The sequence below is a fragment of the Ornithodoros turicata genome, chromosome 10 (assembly GCF_037126465.1).
Source record: "Ornithodoros turicata isolate Travis chromosome 10, ASM3712646v1, whole genome shotgun sequence".
In the NCBI taxonomy this organism is placed as follows: Eukaryota; Metazoa; Arthropoda; class Arachnida; order Ixodida; family Argasidae; genus Ornithodoros; species Ornithodoros turicata.
Genome location: NC_088210.1, coordinates 16,603,030 through 16,623,424, shown reverse-complemented (window position 1 = coordinate 16,623,424; position 20,395 = coordinate 16,603,030). Strand labels below are relative to the sequence as shown.

Here is a 20,395-nt window from a genome sequence, read left to right as displayed (position 1 = left end):
CCACTTATATCAAACTGTCGCTTATATCGAATTACCACGTTCGTGTAAAACCTGGAATGCAGGACATGCCTTCTAAGCACTTGAGATATTAAAGTAAATACGTAGGCGCAAATAACTGTCTTAATAATGTACGAAATAAAATATAATTTTTAGTTTGTGACTTTAAAGGGACCCCATCCGGAAACCCATCTATGAAACACAATACCACTATATGTTCGGCAACGGTCGACAACCTAATTGGCTTTTTTTAAATTTTTTTTCTCGTCCGAAAAGTGGCCTTCCCTGGCCGCTGACGCTCCCGCGGTGTGACGTCACTCTCTAAGTGGAGGAGTGAGAGCGTGTTGTGAGAGGAGGAAGGCGCCGTCCCCACGGCCGCGGCATTCCTTTTCCCGAGGCCGTCAGCGCGTCATTGGTTCTTTAGCGGGTGACGTCACTCTAAGCGGAGGAGGGAGAGCGCGTCGCTAAGAGGAGAAAAGGCGCCGTCCAGACACCCGCACGGCCGCGGCATTTCTTTTCTCAAGGCCGCGGCCTCATTGCTTCTTATGGGGTGACGTCCTCCCGTTTGATGTACAAGTTATCCATACACACACCTTAATAATAAATACACGTCTGATCCTCGTCTCCAGGCCTATGAAGATGAACTCGAAGGAGTTGACAATGACATAGACTATCCAATACCCCAGCCACTTTGTCTGGCTGGCCGTGCAGGCCTTATCCATGGCTCGCAGACTGCAGCAAACCAACAGACATAATTAAGCGATAGGTTGAGTGCAACGCGTCACTTATAGGAGACAATACAAAACCTACTAGGCAGGGTACTAGATAGTATTAGATATCATCTAGCGGCGATTGATTAGGCTGTTTTCGCTGAAGGTGTTTACGTTTCCTTCAGTCATCGAGAACTTCGATAGTGAACGCATATGGTCGGGAACACGCAATCGGGAACGGAGGTCGGCATTTGTGACCCCGGCTCACTCATCACCAGCTCAATTTGTCAGTCATGCTCAGTCACTCGCCGCTCACCTCTCCCGTTTGTTCACTCATGCTCTGATCATTTGCCACATTGAGCATATATGAGTGAGCATGAATGAGCGTGTCCACGAGTGAGTCTCGTCGAGGTAACGCTGGGACCGGGGTTTCCACAGCGAAGCCACTTGTTCGTCGTCCCACTAAAGCGGAGCGCGTTTGCGAGTTTGTATGCCTTGGTCCACGAAAATGCAAAAGAAAGTTGTAACGTGTAACGTTCCACTGCAGGAGGGGAGATAGGACATTTGCTTTCATTGGGTAAAACGAGTGAGACGGAAGCGAACAGGTATGCGCACGCCAAGTCGGTGGGCTATATACGGCCAGGCGGACATTCTTCAGGAGAGAGTGTTACTTAAACCCGTTACTTAACCATTACTTAAACCCACTCTCTTTTTTCGAGATCCTCAAAGGAACTACTACTACATTGAAGTATACAATACAAAATTTTGCTACGCAAATTAGCCGAAACAAGCGTGCCCACAGCGCGAGAAGAACGCTTCTTCTATACGTAGGGCGAACACATGTCGACAACGCGGAGCGCGCTCTCATTGGTCGCCGCAAACGACTTCGCCAGTCATCGCGGGAGACCGTTTGAAGCAACCAATCCGAGGCCTCTCCGCATTGTCGGGCTCCTTGAGAAGGGGAGAGAGAGGGGAGAAGCGCACATTGCGGTTTCTTTCCCTCACAGTGCACGAATGCAGCGGATGAATCCCGCTCCTTTTGTGTTGTTTTGAAGGTAACGACATCTTTCATTCTGCGAGGAGAATACCGTTTAAAGTACCCTTTGGTACCCTTTAGAGAAGAATACAAAATAGACGATTTTAAAAAGTTGCGCGCGCCACCAAGCGCGCGGCGGGGTAAACAACATGGGATCTTTGAGCGACACTGCTCTGTCGTCTGCTTCGATTATGATTTATCCCGGCTATGGTACGCCGGCCGACACCGCTACTACGCACACCGGGAATGTTGTTCTTCATGTACCTCCGCCTCTCGCTGTCTCGTAATGCTTCACGGCGTTCAAAGATCCCATGAGCCCTTGCGCGCCAGAGGTGGCGCTTGCTTTTCTAAAAAGGTCTACTGCTTGCCTTCCGATGATCGGCCAGACTGTCGTAATAATATTAGTCATCCTTCTTCCCCAGAAGTTCAGCAGGAACATCAGTACTGCGAACCCTGCAAGAGCTGAACAGAACACTCGGGACTAATTATTGTATACTACTAAAACACAACTTCACCACAGAGCACGGTGAAGACCAACCGTTGAACAGAATGATACCGTTATAATCACTCCTGATTTGTGGGAATTGCGGAGCGTAAGCCTTTTTGTGACGATGACTTCTCACCAATTCTGGTATGACTGCCCTGGATCTTAACTTTCGGCCGTCATCTTGTATCATATCTCATCTCGTCCTAGCGAAAGTCGTGCACTCTAAAAACAGAACTTCACCGCATAGCACGATGTGCGCCCATCACTGCCACGAATGATAGGGCTTTCGCTTCTGATTCGAAGAGAGAGGTGGGCGTACGCCTGTTTGTGGCAATTTGGATATATGAAAATTGTCACAAAAAGGCGTACGCCCCCTTCTCTCTTCTAATCAGATGCGACAACCCTATCATTCTTGACAATGGTTGGCTCACAGCGTGCTATGCGGTGAAGTTCTGTAGAGTGTGGCGCTGTCCACATAAGTGAGGCCAACAACGGCAAGCCGGTTTTCGTCACCACCGTGACGATTAACATAACTGCGTGAGTGTCATCACAAAAGGTCTTACGCCTCCAGTTTAACAATCAGGGTGCAGAACGATGTCATTTGGGATGATGGTTGGCTATGAGCGTGCTATGCGGTGAAGTGCCCGCATGAGGGGCCAACATTCGGCCTCTCTCTTCTCTCTCGGCCTCTTTTTTTTTTTTTTTTTTTACGAACGAACACATTCAACCCGTTTGCATGCAACGGCTACACTCCAGAAACAGAACTTCACCGCATAGCACGCTCTGCGTCAACTATTGCCACGAATGATATGGTTATCGCTTGAGAGGGGGCGTACGCCTCTCTCTTCCTCTCTCTTCCAATCAGAAGCGATAACCCTATCATTCGAGATTATGGCTGGCTGGGAGCGTGCTATGCGGTGAAGCCTTGTTCTTAGAGTATTATATTAGTGCTTTTGTCATACGCACTAAGAAATGAACTTCACCGCATAGCACGCTCCCAGCCAGCCACCATCTCGAATGATATCGTTATCTGCCCTGATTTGTTGAAAACTCTGCCCGTACGCCTCTTGCGCGACAATTACAGCGTAAGTGTCACAAAAAAGGCGTACGGCAGGGCAGATAACGATATCATTCGAGATTATGGTTGGCTATGAGTGTGCTATGCGGTGGAGTTCATTTTTAAGAGTGTACAAAAGACAGGGCACGAAATAGGCAACAGGAAAAGTCTTCTTACCGTACACAATGGCCTCCCTCTTGATCCTGCTGATGGACTCAATCTTTGCGAGCACGTTGTTGATCACCCCTTTTTCCCTGAGCGCAGCACTCACCTCAAACTTCACCCCAGACATATTCCTAGTACAGGACAGAGCAACGAGATGATTTCATGTCAAGTTTTTGCGGTGATGGGGGAGATACAAGAGGGACGTAATAAAGAGGGAGAACGAAATAAAGAGGGAGAGAAGGAAAATGGGGAACTGGGCACTACCTGCATATAGGGTATTCTTTTAAAGTGGCTTTCGTCACGTTGTTGATAAGGTTCTGATTTTGACAGCTTCCTTTATCGTATCCTTTTCTCAGAGTCCTTATAGTGTGTTCGACATTCTTTTTTCTTCTTTTTTTTCGGACGTTCTGTTTTAACGTCACAATGTTGAAACGGAACTTCACCAGAGAACGGGCTCAAAAGCAGCTATTGCATGGAAGGAAACTATTGTCAGTCCTTATTTGTGGAATGTGCGTGGCGAACGGCTTTTCGTGACGACTGAATTAAAATTCGCAAGTGTCACAAAACGGCGTACGCCTCCCGGGAAATCAGCCTGCAATAAATGAGCGAGAACGACACATTCATGAAATTCGGAATGAAGTGGTTGGCTAGGAGCGTGTTATTCAGTGGAGGCGTACGCCTTTTTGTGATAATTACGAAGTTGTGTTAATTGTCACAAAAGGGTGTGCAGGCTACGCTTTCCACAAATCAAACGTGATATCAGTGACTGGATGAATAGTCCCATACTCGCGCACTCTTAAAAATGAACTTCACCGCATAGCACGCTCCTAGCCAACCATCATTTCGAATGATAACGTTATCTGACCTGATTTGTTGAAAACGGGATGCGTACGCCTTTTTTGTGACACTTGTGCTGTTCATAAAGGTCACAAAAAAGGTGTACGCCTCCCGTTTTCAAAAAATCAGGGCAGATAACGGTATCATTCGAGATGATGCTTGGCTAGGAGCGTGCTATGCGGTGAAGTTCATTTCTAAGAGTGCACCTACGCTGAAAAACAAAAGAGAGAGAGAGTGAAACAACAGAAAAAAGAAAGAACAGATCGTGTTACCTGAAAGACCGAAAAATTAGCGAACGGCTGACACAAGAGAAACAATGAATGTGACAGAATTTATATCGAAACTACAACATTAGCCCTATTTGTTCAACGAAATCCGCCATGTTTGTGAAGGAAGCAGAGGTGCAAAAGAACCTGAACGGCGGCACAGCGTGATGCCCTTACTGCCTAGAGCGTGCCCCGATCCCTGCTACCTAACCTGGATTAACTTAACTTAACCACAGGTACGCTACCACCTCTGTCAGCTTTGTGAAGCGTTTTATACGGTGCGATACAAACCGACATAAAAATCGTTCTATAGTGCACATTTACTCATAAATCTTAGTTCTCGATTCTGTACATCAGGCTGTTTCATTTCCACGCAGTACTCTTAAACGCGCTCTCCATTTTTATTTTTTTTTAAGTCCATAAGTACGGGTACGAACTACACTGCGTCAGTGGCTCAGAAGGTTGTTCCGAAGCCTTGAAAGTACGCTTACTATAGAGATGGTGAGTTATCCGTATGAGATAGCACGGTGGGATTCCAGCACCTTGTGTTCTGCCGAACGCGATCCAAGCAATCCAAGGAACGAACGTCGACCGTTCTTGTTCTTCTTCGTCTTCCGAGGGAGAATGGGACCGTTTGTGGTTGGCTCTTCTTCTTCCTCTTCCCGTGCATTCACACGAGCGACATTCCCCAGAGAATACTCCAGCGGAAGACGCGAAAAACGTCATAGCTTTCTGCTGTCACGCGAGCGCGAGCGCTGAACGTCGTGTCATCACGTACACTGCTAACCATGGAGAATACCCTGCGACGCACAGCCGCAAGACATTCCGTAGCAGACGACAGGAAAAGACGCTGACGGTGTCGTCTGCTGTCTTCTGCTAAGTGTGCAGTGCGCCATCTCCCGATATTCCGCACCGTGTGAATGCTCGACATAACACGGGACGGAACTTCGGCTCCGTGGGCAGTGTGTTCGCTTTTTCTTCCACTAGAATATTCCACGAGAATATCGCTCGTGTTAATACACTGTTCCCCTCACTCTTTCTGACCTTATAACCAGTGTGTCGAACCGCAAAAAAATACGGGTTCGGTTCGGGTTCGGGTTCGCGTTGCTTTGATTTCGTTCCGGTTCAGTTCCGGTTCGGCCACGCCAAAAATCAAACCGGTTCGCGAACCGGTTCAACACTTCCATTTTATATGTTCCATAAAATTGCTTTTATCAGGAAATGCGTGGCTAATAGCTTACTGCTGTTGTCTGCATTGACGTTCTTAGCGGTCAGGTACACCCTTTAGCGAGAGAAAGGAGAAATGCATGAACACTTATTGCAAATAGAGTCCACGCTGATGAAGCGGTGTAGTCCAGCTACTTTTTTTTTCACACGCACAGTGCCAGCAAGGTGCACTTAAAGGAAGCCTAACAAAATGGACAGCGTTACATAGACGACGGCACTTGCCGGCACACTGTATACGCAGCGTGAATCGAGCTTGGATCCGTACTGAAGTACATCGAAAATAAGCCTGCCAGCCTGACTCTGTCCGAACTCACAGCAGTCTACTAGTTTATCCACAACACAAAGGTGGTGGTGGTTGTGGTGAAAGGGCACAAAGGCAATGTGTCACGACACAATTGCACTACCAATAAGCAGAACTGCATCTCCTTTTCACCCCACGACCAAATCAAACAGGCACCGTTCTGCGTACGCTCCTTCTCCACTTCTCATGTTTCTGACTTGTTTAATTTTTACGATATTTTTATTCCACAGGTGGTGGTGGTGATGGCGATAGGGCTTGCCGTTGTCGGCCTCACGTATGTGGGCAACGTCACGACTGACGCCCTGGGGGAATGTGCGTCCTGGGCCGACTTCTAAGGGAACTGTGCCGACATATGTCTGAAAGCGTCTGAGGAAAACCCAGGAAAAACCCCAGACAGCACAGCCGGCACCGGGATTCGAACCCGGGTACCTCCCAGTCTCGACGTGACATGGCCAGCATTTTTTATTCCACACCATCACAAACTCCATCACCTGCCCTGGCCAATCGCCCTTTGTGGTTAGCGGCCGCTGCCTTCCTGGCTGAAGAAGAAGAAGAAGAAAAGACGAAGGTTGCCCGCCCCACGTTCCCGGACGTGTTCGAACAATAGCAGCAGGACGACGAGGAAGAATAGCAGCCACTTCGCTGGTCGCGTTGACACATCAGTCGAAGACAGCCCCGCTGATTGCTGACTATGGCGCATCACGGGTAAGTGCTCTAGAATTTCTACGCCTTATCCACTCTTAAACTAGATCTTCACAAACCGTTGCCCAGACAGAATGACACCGTTGTCGCCCCCGATTCGTGGAAAGCGCCGAGCCTACACATTTTTTTTTAGTGACAGTTTACATCCAATAAGTCCCAATGCTATAGTGATATCCGTAGAGCGTTTTTATGTCGGTTTGTATCGCACTGTAAAACTCTTCACGAAGCACAGAAGGGACGGCACTGCTTAACCCAAACGGACATGGTAGCAATTCGGTGGTTGGGTGAGGCTGTGTTGGTTCCCCTCAGGTTCAGGTTCCCCCTCAGGTTCAGGTTCTGGTTGTGCCCCTCCCTCGGGCACTCTCCAGGCGGCGCGGGCATCGGACTGTGCCGCCGGTAGGGTACATGCTCCTCTGCTGCCTTACCCAGATGTCGGATTTCGTTGGAAAAAAGTTTATTTTGTCACATTCCATGTTCATCTTGGTGTCGGTCGTTCGCTAATTTTCTGGCCTTTCAGGTAACACTATTTCTGTTTCTCTTTTTGTCATAAGTGCGGGTACGGAACTACATTCCCTGTCACAAAAAGACGTACTCCTTCCGTTTCTAACAAATCAAACGATGTCACTCGGGAACAATTGTTATTCAAAATGATATACGTAATTGTCTATCTTCGTGATTTGTTTAAAACTGGAAGTACGTGGAATCGGATAACATCCTGCAGGATGTTTCTCGCGAATTAAATTTCGTAAAAGTGATGGCAAAACCTTCCCTGAGCTAAATAGCGTTCGCACCATATTATTCAGACACAATTTTTTAATCGATTTTTTTTTATGTTAGGTGAAACACCCTGTATATCAATTGATACCAAAGCACGTGCACTTCCGTTTTCAAAAAAATCAAGAAAATGGCAGTCTGTTTTGACCCGGTAAAGTTCTATTTATAGATTGTAACAGCGTAATTATCTTTGTTGATGTACTGCGATGTCGTTTCAACAGGGCACCACCTCCACCCGGCTTCAAGGCGCCAGAGTAAGTGATATATTGCTCGGCATTCGAGGAAGGTAACGTTTATTTGTTGAAAACGGGAGGCGTACGCCTTCTTTGTGACAGTTATTCTGTTCATAATTGTCACAAAATGGCGTACGCCTTCCGTTTTCAACAAATCAGGGGGCTTAATCGCTTCATCATCGTTACGGTCGTTACAAGCTAACGAGTGGCGGGAAATTCAAAAAGGTGGGCACGTGACACATTGCGCGTGACGTATACCACGGCCTTCACGTATCGCGCGAAGAGCGCCGTGCACGTGTTTTATCACGTGCCCACTTTTTTGAATTTCCCGCCACTCGTTAGCTTGTAACGACCGTAACGACGATGAAGCGATTAAGCCCCCTGGGCAGATAACGATATCATTCGAGATCATGGTTAGCTAGGAGCGTGCTATGCGGTGAAGTTCATTTTCAAGAGTGAACACGCAATGTCTGTTTAACATTGGTCGAGCGTCACTCCATAACCCGATTGTCCTTCCCTATTCTAGGAAGCCTGAACAAGCACAGAACACTTCACAAATGTCGTGAGTAAAAATGCGACCTACATTTACGTTGTCCGTTTGACTAAAGCATTGCATTCGGACTCCAGGAGCCCAGGATCCACAGACACCTTCCTCAGTTCCTGCATTACTTGCGTTGTCGTTGCAATACTGATTACTCTAGTTGTCATCATCATAGTCCTGTTCCGATGCTTCGGTAGCAAAGATAAAAGTGGGTATCATTTCGTGTCTAGCTCTCCCGTCTATTCTCGCCCTATGTCTATAACATCATTTCACAACATTTTCAATACAGGGGTTAGTACACACTGTTAAAACAGAACTTCACCACATAGCACGCTCCTAGCCAACCATCATTCCGAATGATATCATTCTATGCATTGATTTGTTGAAAAATGGGAGGAGGCGCCTATTTGGGACAGATTATCTTGTCCCAAATAGGCGCCTCCCTCCTGTTTTGGACAAATCATGACACAGAATATCATTCGGTATGATGGTTGGCTCGGAGCGTGCTATGTGGTGAAGTTCTGTTTTAACAGTGCATCGTACGTAAGGGATAGCGTTGGTGGTTCTGCGTACTGCCCGAAGCCCTCTCTCTGTTATGCACTCTAAAAACAGTGCTTCCCCACATAGCGCACTCTGCGCCAACCATTACTGCGAATGATAGGGTCATCCCTTCTGATTCGAAGAGAGAGGAAGGCGTACGCCTTTCTGTGTGTATTATTATATACCCAAATTGACACAAAAAAGGCGTACGCCCCACTCCCTTTTTTGAATCGGCAGCGATAACCCTATCATTGGGCAGTGGCAATGGTTGGTGCAGGGCGTGCTATGCGGTGAAGTTCAGTTTTTAGAGTGTGGGCGTGCGCAGAACCATCAACGCTATCCCTTACGTACGCAATGCGATAGCGTACAATGTACTAAAACTCTGATGGTGTTTTCTACCGTTCAGACCAATAATTCCACTCTGTGTGTGTTTTTTGTCTTTTTTTTTTCTTTTTTTTTTTTTTCAAACACATATACCGGGTGTTTCAGTTAAATCCTCGGGCTCAACAATTCGCGAACGGGTGCACCAATCGACGAACTTACTTTTGGTATCTGTCCGATACCACCTACAAGCTGCGCACCGTGTGAATGAGTGGAAGGCGCTCATTATTTAAATAAAAATTCAAATGAGTTTCGTAAAAAAACAACTCCTAAAGCAGGGCGCTGCCGGCATTAAAATGAGCTAAAATGACGATGATGATGATGATGGTGGTGGCCATGCCGTTAATGCCGGTTACACACACGGTAATCGCTGTTTGCTGCAGTCACACGGCCGACCAAACGGAGGTTGCGCCTCTAACCGCGGTTATGGGAAACCGAGCTTGGCTACCTTAATTTCGCGAGGTATAGCCGAGGATATGGACGGTTGCCTTAACCGCGCTTAGCGCTGCCGTGTGACATCTCCCGCAAGTAATCATGTGCGTACCGTATATTTAATTATCGTTAAGCTCTTTAATTACCGTTATGCCCTTTTCTTTTCATGATAAAAAAGCGTAACCAGAATATGCCTGGCGCTTGTGTCGCAATCACGTGGTCACTGCTAACATATGTCACAAACTGCCATGTGACAAACACCAAACCGTGGTTCACCATGGGCTCGTTCGGCTGCGCAGGGGGCGCCCTCGCTCACTGCAATCAGTGCCACATGTGGTGGCGCGGATAAGTTATTTCCAGCGTTTATATAAGTTATTTCGCGGTTTCCTGCAGTTATTTCATCAGGCATTGTACACATTCACTGAAGTAGGTCGAACACAAGACAGGATTAATAACGCAATAACGTGTGAATTCACCAACATCGTCATCTACGCTTGTATAGAATAGACTGGAAAACTTTCCTTCCCCCGCCACCAGGGACGAAAGCCGGCGCCAGTGTCGCCGTGCCAAACTGTATAGTCGAACGTCGCTATAACCGCGGTTTGGTCGGGTAACGGCAGTTACGCATAACCGCAGTTAAGACTGCCCCTGTGACAAGGGTACAAGTAAAACTATGACGTCACCGAGAAACATGAGCCCGCGTTTTCAGCGAATTTAAGGCGGACTCACTTCTTAAGAAGTCTATGAGGAATTTCTGTTCGCAGGGTTCTCGTAAACCTCGCTAAATTTCCATGTGAAACAGGTACAGGCGTGTTTCTCTCGAGTTTATCTAGGGAATGACATATTTTGTGAAGGACTGACGCGATCCACTGATTTTCGGCGAATTAAAATTTGTCAATTTTTCAACTACATGGGAGTCTATAGGAGATGCAACAAAATCGCTTCTGTCGGCACGCCCGCCCGCGATATTTGGGCCAAAATGATGTCATTCTCTACAGTAACAGTCGGGGAATTGATTGCAATCAACCAATTCGACAAGCTTACTGCTGTCTCCCAGATCCCTGCGAATGTAAATAATGGCTTATACAGTCAAACTCCTTACTCCTATACAACGAAACTCAGGGGACAGCAAAAAAAAAAAAAATCGCTGTAAAGGTATTTTCGTTAAAAAGGATGTCCATTATTGGACCTATAGGGCTCCAGCGGGACCGCAAAAAAATTCGCTGTAGTGGTATTTTCGTTAAAAAGGTGTTCGCTATAAAGGAGTTTCACTGTACTCGTTTGCTATCATGTTCTGCACGCTGCGCCGATTACATTACTTCCTTAAAACGCGTGAGGGAAGCAAAGCGAAGAAAACAATTTTGGGACGGTGCAGCCAACTCCTCCTGGAAGCGAACGTTAACTGGACCGCGTGGGTCCGCCTTAAGTTTCCGCATCAACTATGGCCTCCCCCAGAGCGCGAAAATGTGTTCTACGCGACCTCGCGTTTGCATCACAAACGCGTCTTACAGAGTGTCCCTTCCAGGAGAATGTCATCGCCCTGGTGAACTGATTCCTTATAACCCGTACGGGAATACCACGCAGAGCTGTGACTACGAGGAGTGCAGGGTCTTCGGTATGTAGTTCTTTATGTAGTGTTTTATAGTGGTACACGTGACCTTGATCACAACTTAGATACAGACTTGTATACGTATCTTGAGTACGCACTCAAGATGCAGTACTTCAAATCACTTCAAATCCGGATAGATCTTCATCGCGCCAAATCAAATCCCTTTTCAAATCCGCATTTTTTTTCAAATCCATTACAAATCCGGAAGAGGAACTAACAGTGCTGGACAGCTGTAGAATGGTTTCAGAATCGTCCGCTGTTTTCGAAGTTCGATATTTTTACGCAGAATACCCAATCAGTAACTCGAATCCCTAACTGTCGCGTAACTAAGAAAAGGAGGCGAGACCGTCTAACTCAGTGGAGCTCAATGAGCATATACTGCGGTAAAAGGAAATGAGAACTTGATTGTTGGACGAATACTGTGCTGCGAGAAATGCAGTGCGAATATTTACTTCCTCGTCGCTGGTCTTCGTACGGTTATTTGAAAGTGCCTTTTTGGGCCTGTTGGTGAATATCATTGATGTGGGTAAAAGCACTAAAGCGGAAAGGGACGCAGCGTAGTGACACTGTGCGTAAACTTTCGACTGTTTATTCATGTGAATAAACAACTGAAAGTTTGCGCGATCTGTGTCGTCCGTTTCGTCACTTTCCGTTTTAGCCCTTTTGCTAGGGATGTGCAAACCGAATTTGGGAATCCACGAATTCTCGAATCCTGTAGGCGCAGAGATTCGAGATTCGCGAATCCGAATCCCTGTGCCCAAAACGGCGAATCGAATCTTTCGAATCCACCAACCACGTTTACTCGTTTCTTTTTTAAAATTGGCGCCTTCGGGTTCCGCCGAAAGCCTCATTGGGCGGCGGGTGTTTTCTTGTTCGTTTACATATTGCTCTCGTCTGAAAGAGTTTAGGCAGGAACTGTTACATTACAAGTGACCTGGTTTTGCTTTTGATCGTTGCTTAGTTTTATGGAAATAATTCAGGCTCGAGAATTAATGCGTTTCTTGTAGTCGACGAACAACGTGTTAAATAAATTACGTTTAAGAACTATACGGGTGTATTTTCTCCTAAAGCTGAAACAATATTTAATTTGGTTTTCATTAAACGAAGGTGTCATATTCTGCTTCAAAACATTTTTCACTAATCGCCCAGCTTTTCTCAGTGGCCTATATTGAAGGAATGGAATATTGAAGAGTATTGGACTTAGTGTCAGCGCTGTATTACACAGTATAACAGAGGAAGCCAGAGACGGAGCAAGCTTTGCACCACAGTGCGTCGCACGCCACATTTGGAGGCTACACTCTAAACGCAGAACTTCACCGCATAGAACGCTGTGCGCCAACCATTGCTACGAATGATAGGGTTATCGCTTCTGATTCGAGGAGCGAGGAGGGAGTACGCCTTTTTGTGGCAATTATCATATATCAAAATTGTCATAAAGACGTACGCCCCCTTCTCTCCTCGAATCACAAGCGATAATCCTATCATTCGTTTGCAGTGGTTGGCGCACAGAGGGCTATTGCGGTGAAGTTCTGTTTCTAGAGTGTAGCGGTGGCGCTACTCATCGGCTTAATTAATCGGTTATTGCTTCCTTAATTTCCACAATACGTTGTACTTCAGCTTACCTTAGTATGTTTGTATAAGCGGTCGACATCCCACGAGAGATGAGTCTTTCTAAAGTTGATCATCATCAGTCTACGGGTTTTCATAGGAGCTGTTGCTGTCGTCTGCTACCGTAGTCGTACGTTCGCTTCTGCGCGTTCAAATTTCCATTGACCAATCATGATGTGCCGATGAGTAGCGTCCTTATTGGATCGTGCGGATGGGCTCCTCATAGGAGTTGGATGCTCTGGAAGAACGTGTCCAGCGGTGCATAGGACAGTCCTCCGTCCACTCTTCCCCATTTGCGCATGGGTCACCGCTCGTGCCAATGAACTTAGGATAATAATATTGGTGTACAATTACAAAAAGTATATGACAATATAAACAATATATCAGTCACAAATCACAACATCGTTCAGCGGAATTTGTGAGCACAAGATGCATTCAACACCAGGGCATCCTCACGGCATGTGCCCCCGTCCCCAGTGGAGAAAGGCTGCCGATTAATCTCGTATCCCACTTGATTCGAGTCAATATTAGTTATCACTGTCCTGTTATTATAATGTTAGGCCATATATGTGCACACCGTGTTACAAAGACACTGATGAATTATTCTATTTTCAGTCGGTAGTCTGCGCGACTCCCTAGCAGAGTTCCTGGAGCCATGCGATGACTTTTTCGAGTTCGTTTGCGGCGGCTGGATGAAAAAAGCTAGAGTCTCACCGGATGAAGTTCTCCTCACTACTGTAATTGAGTCCCACCGCAAAGTAGAAGACGAAATTGGCGGTAAGCCCTTCCAACGTCTAGAGGGATTCAGACTTACGACTGCAGGTCCTCGTGCAGAGATCCTGAACAACACCGTGATCTCGTACCGCGATCAGACAGCCATGCAGAAGGCGTCCGCGCTATACCAAGGATGCATCAATATGGGTAAGTTTCGAGACTCATCTTCGACTGGTCGCACCTGGTCCTCTGAGTGAGACCGGGCAAGTTCGGCTCTCGCTTGTAATCAGACTTGAAGGTATCTGGAACAAGCCGAACGCGGCCAGCGCCATCTAGACACAGAAGTCTTGCTTGAAGTCAAGGATGTCGTCTGTTTCAGTGAATCGCCGCTGACGCTTTAGAACACAACGCTTTCTGTGACTACAAGTGGCCGCCTATGCGGCTGGTGGCAGCTTGTCTCCATAGCTACAGCCGCCGAAATCACGGTCCTTATTGGCGGGTTCTTAATGACTGCGTCACGTCGTTTAAGGGATTAGGCTTTGTTTATCTGAGTGGCATTGGCGTAACAGCCGCATTCGCAGCAGTAGAACGTATAACTTCCGGTTTTCCACCGAAGCAGGACATGGACGTGATTCATGGGAATGGAACGACGTTGGTAGGAAAGTTTCAGATCTTGGTACCGCTCAGAGCGGCCCAGAGCGCTCGGAAACCGAAAGGCCAATGCAATCAGAGCACTCTTTCCACCAGCCTCGCCAGAAAGCTCCAGAGCAATCGACCAATCGAATATTGTAATACGAGTGATAATTTTTCTTTTTCGCTTATAGACCTCCGGAACAGTAAGGGTGTGAAGCCTCTGGAAGATCTGCTGACCTACTTCGAAATCCCCAACTGGCCCGTGGTGAACCAGACGGCGCAGTTTCGAATCTTCCACATTTTGGGGAGCGTCATCAGAGAACTCGGCCTGGACGCGATCATTTCGGTTCGAGTGGGCATGGACTATCATAATAGCGACCGATATATCATATACGTAAGACCTGGATCCGGCCCCCGTGAAAGTACGATCGTCCTCACCACGATTTCTGTTCCAGATTGGGCAGCCGTCGTTTGGAGTGGAGAGCATAGTCCTACGCGGTCGCTTCCGCTCACCCTTCTTTAGAATCTTGCACAGGTACAAGCTGTACATCTATCGCAGCGCCATCTTGCTCGGTGCCAGCGTAACAGCGGCTGACGTTGTCAACAACATCGTCGCATTTGAGAGCAAACTGGCTGCGGTGAGTCAGCATTGATTGACGTCACTGACACGACACTGTGGCTGGAACGTGCCACGATGGACTAAAAGAATCATTTGTTTATTATTATTATTTATTTTATTATTCTAAATCAACTTCACTGTGAGACTAGGTGCGTAAAATCAAAATGCCGTTAGCGACCATTTCGCGCTTTCCCAAAGAACCTGCAAAATGTCATAGTTTCGGATTCTCAGAGTTGGTGACGTCACAGAGCTCTGGCGTCTCTCTCCAAGGAACAATGCGCGCACCTTCCCGGTATATCCGCTCTCCGCGCCACGTTACAACAACGCTAACGGCTAACGGCTGTGGTGACGAGACGGGAAATGGACTTTGAAGTAGCAGCGCTGCCAGACGGGTGGCACACTGAGGACACCTATGACGTCATACCTCTAAGAACTAGAGATTTTGATACTTCCGCGTTACATAAAGAAACAATATTTTGGAATAATGTAATGGGAGAGACGTGTATTGTAATTCAGTAGTATTTGGAAGACATTGCGGTTTGGTCCGTGTGACAGTGTAAAGTGACACACGATTCCATCGGAACAGCTTACTGAACCTCTGGAAACACTCAACAACCCGAGGCGAGTTTACAACCTCATGTCGTTAAGAACACTGGAAAGCTCCATAAAAGAGGTGAGCCACGACGCTAGAAAAGTTGGTCCGTCGTTTCTTACGGTTCGAATCGTTTTTCAGATCCCTTGGACATATCTCCTTAACATTATTCTCAAAGAGGTCGGCGTTTCCTTGGATACAGACGACCATGTTGTGATCACGCACCCATTGTATCTCAAGAGGCTTTCCAGGCTCCTGAAGGAAGTTCCAAGGTACGATGCTGGTTATCCCGATTACAGGATTTACAGATTACAGGGTATAATTTCACCTGCTAGTTCCGGTCGCAAACACCAAGGGTAGGGGAAGATCTAGGGGTGTCCGGATGTCATGTCCCCGCTCATTTTAGCGCTTAGTGCTGAGTGATCTTAGGCGGCAGCACGCTGTCTTGAACCGACCGCGCCTCTCAGAGAAGTCCAGGGTCCACCCCTGCACTATACGTATACGGTGAAGCGGTACTCTTCATCAAGTTTACGAAATGTGACTCGATTGATTCTCCGTCGTATCCGGAATGATTTACAATGGCCAACGCGACTGAACTTGCAGCTCTGCAGTGGCTAACTACTTGGGCTGGCGCATAGTACAGATGATGGGTAACCACGCCCTTGAGCGGTTCCGTCGTGCCCGCTTCCGATTCGATCGCTACCGGTACCTTCTCCAGGACATCACGGAACTACCACGAGAGTGTGTGCGAATGACTACGAAGCTCTTGCACTTCGCAGTAGGACGGCTCTACTTCGACCGGCACATCACCAGGCCGGCAGAACGTTATCGCAAGGTATAGCGCTGTCCTGGATGAAGTCCTGAAGCCGTTGGTCGAGAACTACGGCTTAGGACCTTTAACGAAGCACAAACACACCCTCCTTGCTAAAAACTTGCAGCTCGTTCTCACTAGTATGCTCTGTGCAGGTGTACGAGGTAGCAGAGGAGGTTCGCGACGCCTTTGAAGTTCTCGTAGATTTGAATACTTGGATGGACGACGAGACAAAAGAAAGAGCAAGGCAAAAGGTAAATAAATTTGGACATATGCACCTTCCCGCAGACTATAAGCTTTTTCTCCCAACGACAGCTGCACCACCTGCAGATGAACATCGGATTTCCTCCATGGATTCGGAGCGACAGGGACCTTGATGAGTACTACAAGGATGTGAGTATATTATCTGTACTGTAGGAGGAATGCTGTATAAAATAAACCTCCTTCAGATACCTGACCTCCGCAAAGAAGAGTATTTCATCAGCTTCTTGAGAACTCTTAAGATTCACAACCGCATCGCACTTGCAAGGCTCAGGCGCTACAGGAGAGCTCAAGATTTTGGGTAAGAAATGCCAAATCCGGTAGACTTGTCTCCGAGTCTTCCATTTAATCCTCTAGGTGGTATCCTGAAGACGGCGAATGGGGCATGCAGTACAGCTTGCTGGGAAATTATTTGCGTACGTACCCGTTTTTATTCTACGACTGTTTCTGATCTCTCTGTATCGCAGTTCTGCCGGTGGACTACCTTCAGTTCCCGTTCTTCCTCATGGCTCTCGCTCCGTAAGTAGTAAAATCTCCTATGGGTAAGGTTCTTGTAGAGGAGGTGGTGACCGGCGATGATGGTATGCCATGGAGAGGCGATGACGGTGGCCTATCTCTATGGACGCGCCGGTGGAACTGAGGAGCGTGTGTTCCAGGCGCGTGTCCGTCCTCATCGTCGTCCACCGGCCGTCACGTCACTCTCCCCTTAGACGCGGAGCGGCGATAAAGCAGCAGAAGTCCACGACTTCACTAGAGGTGGGCAGCGAGGGCGACCGTGGTTGACGTGCACGGTTGAACAGGTTGAGGGCACGGCACACGTGTGCGAAGCATCGCACCTGGTGACTCACAACGATCCGTTAGTCCGAGAAGAGCAGGGAAGAGAGTGACACTGAAAAGAGGCACTTTAAAGAAAGACTTTAAAGAGACACTGGAGTGCCTCTTTAAAGGAGCAGCGAACCCTGCCTTATTCATTTTCGACGAACGATGATGTCTTGTCATCGCGCAATTTAATTTACGAAAACCCCATCAAAGGCCGACCATGAGCGATGCGCCGTGACTTTGGACGCCCGGCAAGATTTCCTATCGTGTGACGTTACTAGGTGTGACGAGCACCTGCGAGGTCTCATTTCGACCATAAATTTAGTCCGCTGCCCGAATTTAGTCCGCAGCGAAGCCCGGTGCTAATTGCGGCGTACCCTCTGCGTCACGTAGTGATGTCAACATCACTCTCTCACTTACGGGATCTCTACTTGAGGGTGGTCTCTAGAGTGTGCCCAAACCAAAGGCCTCTCGCTCGCTACGACTATCGTCCTTGCGTAAGTGCACGTCTTATCTGTTGCACAAACCTCCGCCAAAGCGGAAAATGTAATGACTTCTATTAGGAAAAGTGCTGGAAAAAATGCAAAGAGGAAATGGCATTAGGGCATTTTCCGCAATCAGCGCAGCGTAGCAATAGCTGATTGGCTGATAGCGATGCGGCAAAGGATCGGAGGGTGCCCACGGTTTCCTGAAACTCCCTATTAATAGGTTGAGAAAGGCACGTATCCGTAAAATCTTATCACTCTGTGCTTCTCGCATTAACGGGAGATATTCTTGCATTATCTTATTTGAACAGTTCGTTTTATTCATCTCATTTCTTATCTCTAGCGTATTAGAATCATATCCATCTGGCAATTCCTCAGTCCGCGTTAGAAGTCCACCAATTGGGAGCTGCTGCTGCAGTCCTATGTATTAACACTTGCTCGTGCTTCCATGCTGATGTGTGGGTATACTGGGTTCTTTACTTATTCCTGCTTTTCTATAGGCCCATAAACTTCGGTGCTCTTGGGTCGATCATAGGCCAATACATGACTTATGGGTTCGGCGAACAAGGTAGGTAACGAACGTCCTGCCCAAGACCTGCGCTGTGCATACTATAAGGACTGGCTCTCTCCGCAAGGTGCCTTGTATGACGAACGGGGAAAGCTGGTGGAATGGTGGTCCCGGGAGTCTCACCGGAAATTTACAGCCAGCGCCAACTGTCTCATGCAGCAATACGATCAGTTCAGCAATCCCGTTACTGGCAGAAGGGTTAGTATAGTCTCATTATGCGTTTAGCCAGAACCTGCATTAAGACTTTATTCTGTTCACGTAGCTCAATGTCAATTCTACTCTGGAGACCAGTATCGCCGATAACGCTGGTTTGAGGCTCGCATACAAGGTAAGCACCACGCGACACTCACGGTGTCGCCAACATACACGGTGGGTCATGTAAAGAGCAGCAGGTAGACTCTATCACTGTACTGGCGATTTCCTTTCGATTGCATAGCATGCATTGTCTTTCAGGCCTACAGAGTCTATATGACCAAATATGAAGAACTGTACGGCGCTTATACAATCCCGAACACCGAACCCTGGAATCTGGATCAAATATTCTTCATCTCCTACGCTATGGTAATAACAGAACAACACGTCTTCGTGTTGTAGTAAGCACTAAAAGCGTTCTTCTTTTTAAGGCACGCTGCGAGGTTTCTCGAAAGCGTTCAATGTACTTTTACCTAAGGCCTCGAGAACAAATACCAAACCGCTTCAGGTATTAAAGTTCTTGTCTCCGCTGTAGCCGCGCTGAACAGTGCTCTTTGCAGGACTATTATTCCGTTGATGAACTTCGAGCGGTTCGCGGACGCCTTCAACTGCCCCCTTGGAGGCATCATGAACCCGGAGCAGAAATGCGTCGTCTGGTAGAACTCGTGGCACCTGCAATATGTGTGCCTATAATAAATTTGGTCTCTATGGCCTATAATAAATTTGGCAATGGTCTCTCAATTTTCATTGCACCTGTCATGTGCTCCCAACATTGAAACGCTGTTCCATTCTTCGACGTCTTGTGACGCCCGTGGCTTCCCGCCAATGGACAACAGATTTGATCCAACCAGAGAGGATTTGATCCAACGCTCGCTTTCCGCATGCCACGAAACGCCTCTCGTCCAGATGCATTAATCCATGGAATGCGACTCGTGCGGCTTTTACACCTGGGTGGCGTTATCGCTTTTTGCAAGTTGACACTTCACTCACTGCGGTGCAACCTTTCCTAACCGCACCCTCAGAGTCTCTTAGTCACCTGGGACTCTCTCCCCTCTCTGTATCAAAATTGCTTGGCCCATGGCTAAATACAGCCCACCAACGCTCTGCCAAAAAGGCCAAAGGTCAAAAAGGCGTATGCCCTGCGCTTTCCACAAATCAGGAGTGCTAACAGTACACTCTAAAAGCTGAACTTCACCGCATAGCACGCTCTGCGCCAACCATTGCCACGAATGATATCGCTTCTGCTTCGAAGAGAGGGGGCGTACGCCTTTTTGTGTCAATTTGGATACAAGGTAGCTGACACAAAAAGGCGTACGCCTCCCTCTCTCCTCGAATCAGAAGCGATAACCCTATCATTCGTGGCAATGGTTGACACAGAGCTTGCTATGTGGTGAAGTTGTGGTGAGTGTGCGAAGTGTGTGTAGAGCGTCGCCTGTGGCGATGAAATTCCCCATTCCCACTGTGTTTTTGCTGACTCAAGTATTATTGCGTGTAAGAGGCATTTTACATCATTCGTCCCGATTCGGCCAGATGAAGCAAGACAGGCGACAGCGCACGGCAATGTGTGATGGAATAGTGTTTTCACGACGAATGGCGATGTCCGTAGCTGGCTTGCCGAGGAGCAGCACGAGCCATCGTGGGGTCAGCCATCAGCGAGCCCGGTAACGCACGGATGCGATAGGATACGAGCTTTCGTGGCGTCAGACATAGCCTCCTGTAGCTATAGGAGGCTATGGCTTATGGGTCAGCAAGCTCATGAATGAATCGCGGCGAATCAAAACATGGCACGGCCAAACCT

General features: G+C 47.6%; 2 protein-coding genes across 5 annotated transcripts in view; one reads left to right on the top strand and one right to left on the bottom strand.

Annotated features, from left to right (window-relative positions):
• The window catches only part of LOC135370709 (receptor expression-enhancing protein 5-like), a 42,454-nt gene that overhangs the window by 2,884 nt on the left and 19,175 nt on the right, over positions 1-20,395 (bottom strand). The window contains exons 2-5 of one of the 4 annotated variants that reach the window (XM_064604510.1): positions 8,376-8,521; positions 3,465-3,583; positions 2,112-2,205; positions 591-729 (exon numbers count right to left, since the gene is read on the bottom strand). In XM_064604510.1, coding sequence (XP_064460580.1) covers positions 591-729; positions 2,112-2,205; positions 3,465-3,583; positions 8,376-8,377 — 354 coding nt within the window. In that variant the 5' untranslated portion in view covers positions 8,378-8,521. Of the gene's footprint in view, positions 1-590; positions 730-2,111; positions 2,206-3,464; positions 3,584-3,716; positions 3,883-5,046; positions 5,255-8,375; positions 8,522-20,395 lie in introns of those variants that run through there. The other 3 variants (XM_064604509.1, XM_064604511.1, XM_064604512.1) reach the window with 3 other exon arrangements.
• LOC135370707 (neprilysin-1-like) lies at positions 6,672-19,323 on the top strand. The gene is made up of 23 exons (XM_064604508.1): positions 6,672-6,788; positions 7,781-7,813; positions 8,319-8,354; positions 8,420-8,541; positions 11,212-11,301; positions 13,519-13,680; positions 13,738-13,824; positions 14,442-14,644; positions 14,706-14,888; positions 15,456-15,542; positions 15,603-15,733; positions 16,065-16,296; positions 16,428-16,526; positions 16,588-16,665; positions 16,722-16,834; positions 16,891-16,949; positions 17,001-17,052; positions 18,338-18,405; positions 18,473-18,603; positions 18,668-18,733; positions 18,859-18,966; positions 19,029-19,105; positions 19,158-19,323. The coding sequence occupies exons 1-23, from the start codon at positions 6,775-6,777 to the stop codon at positions 19,255-19,257; spliced, it is 2,331 nt and encodes a 776-aa protein (XP_064460578.1). The 5' UTR covers positions 6,672-6,774; the 3' UTR covers positions 19,258-19,323.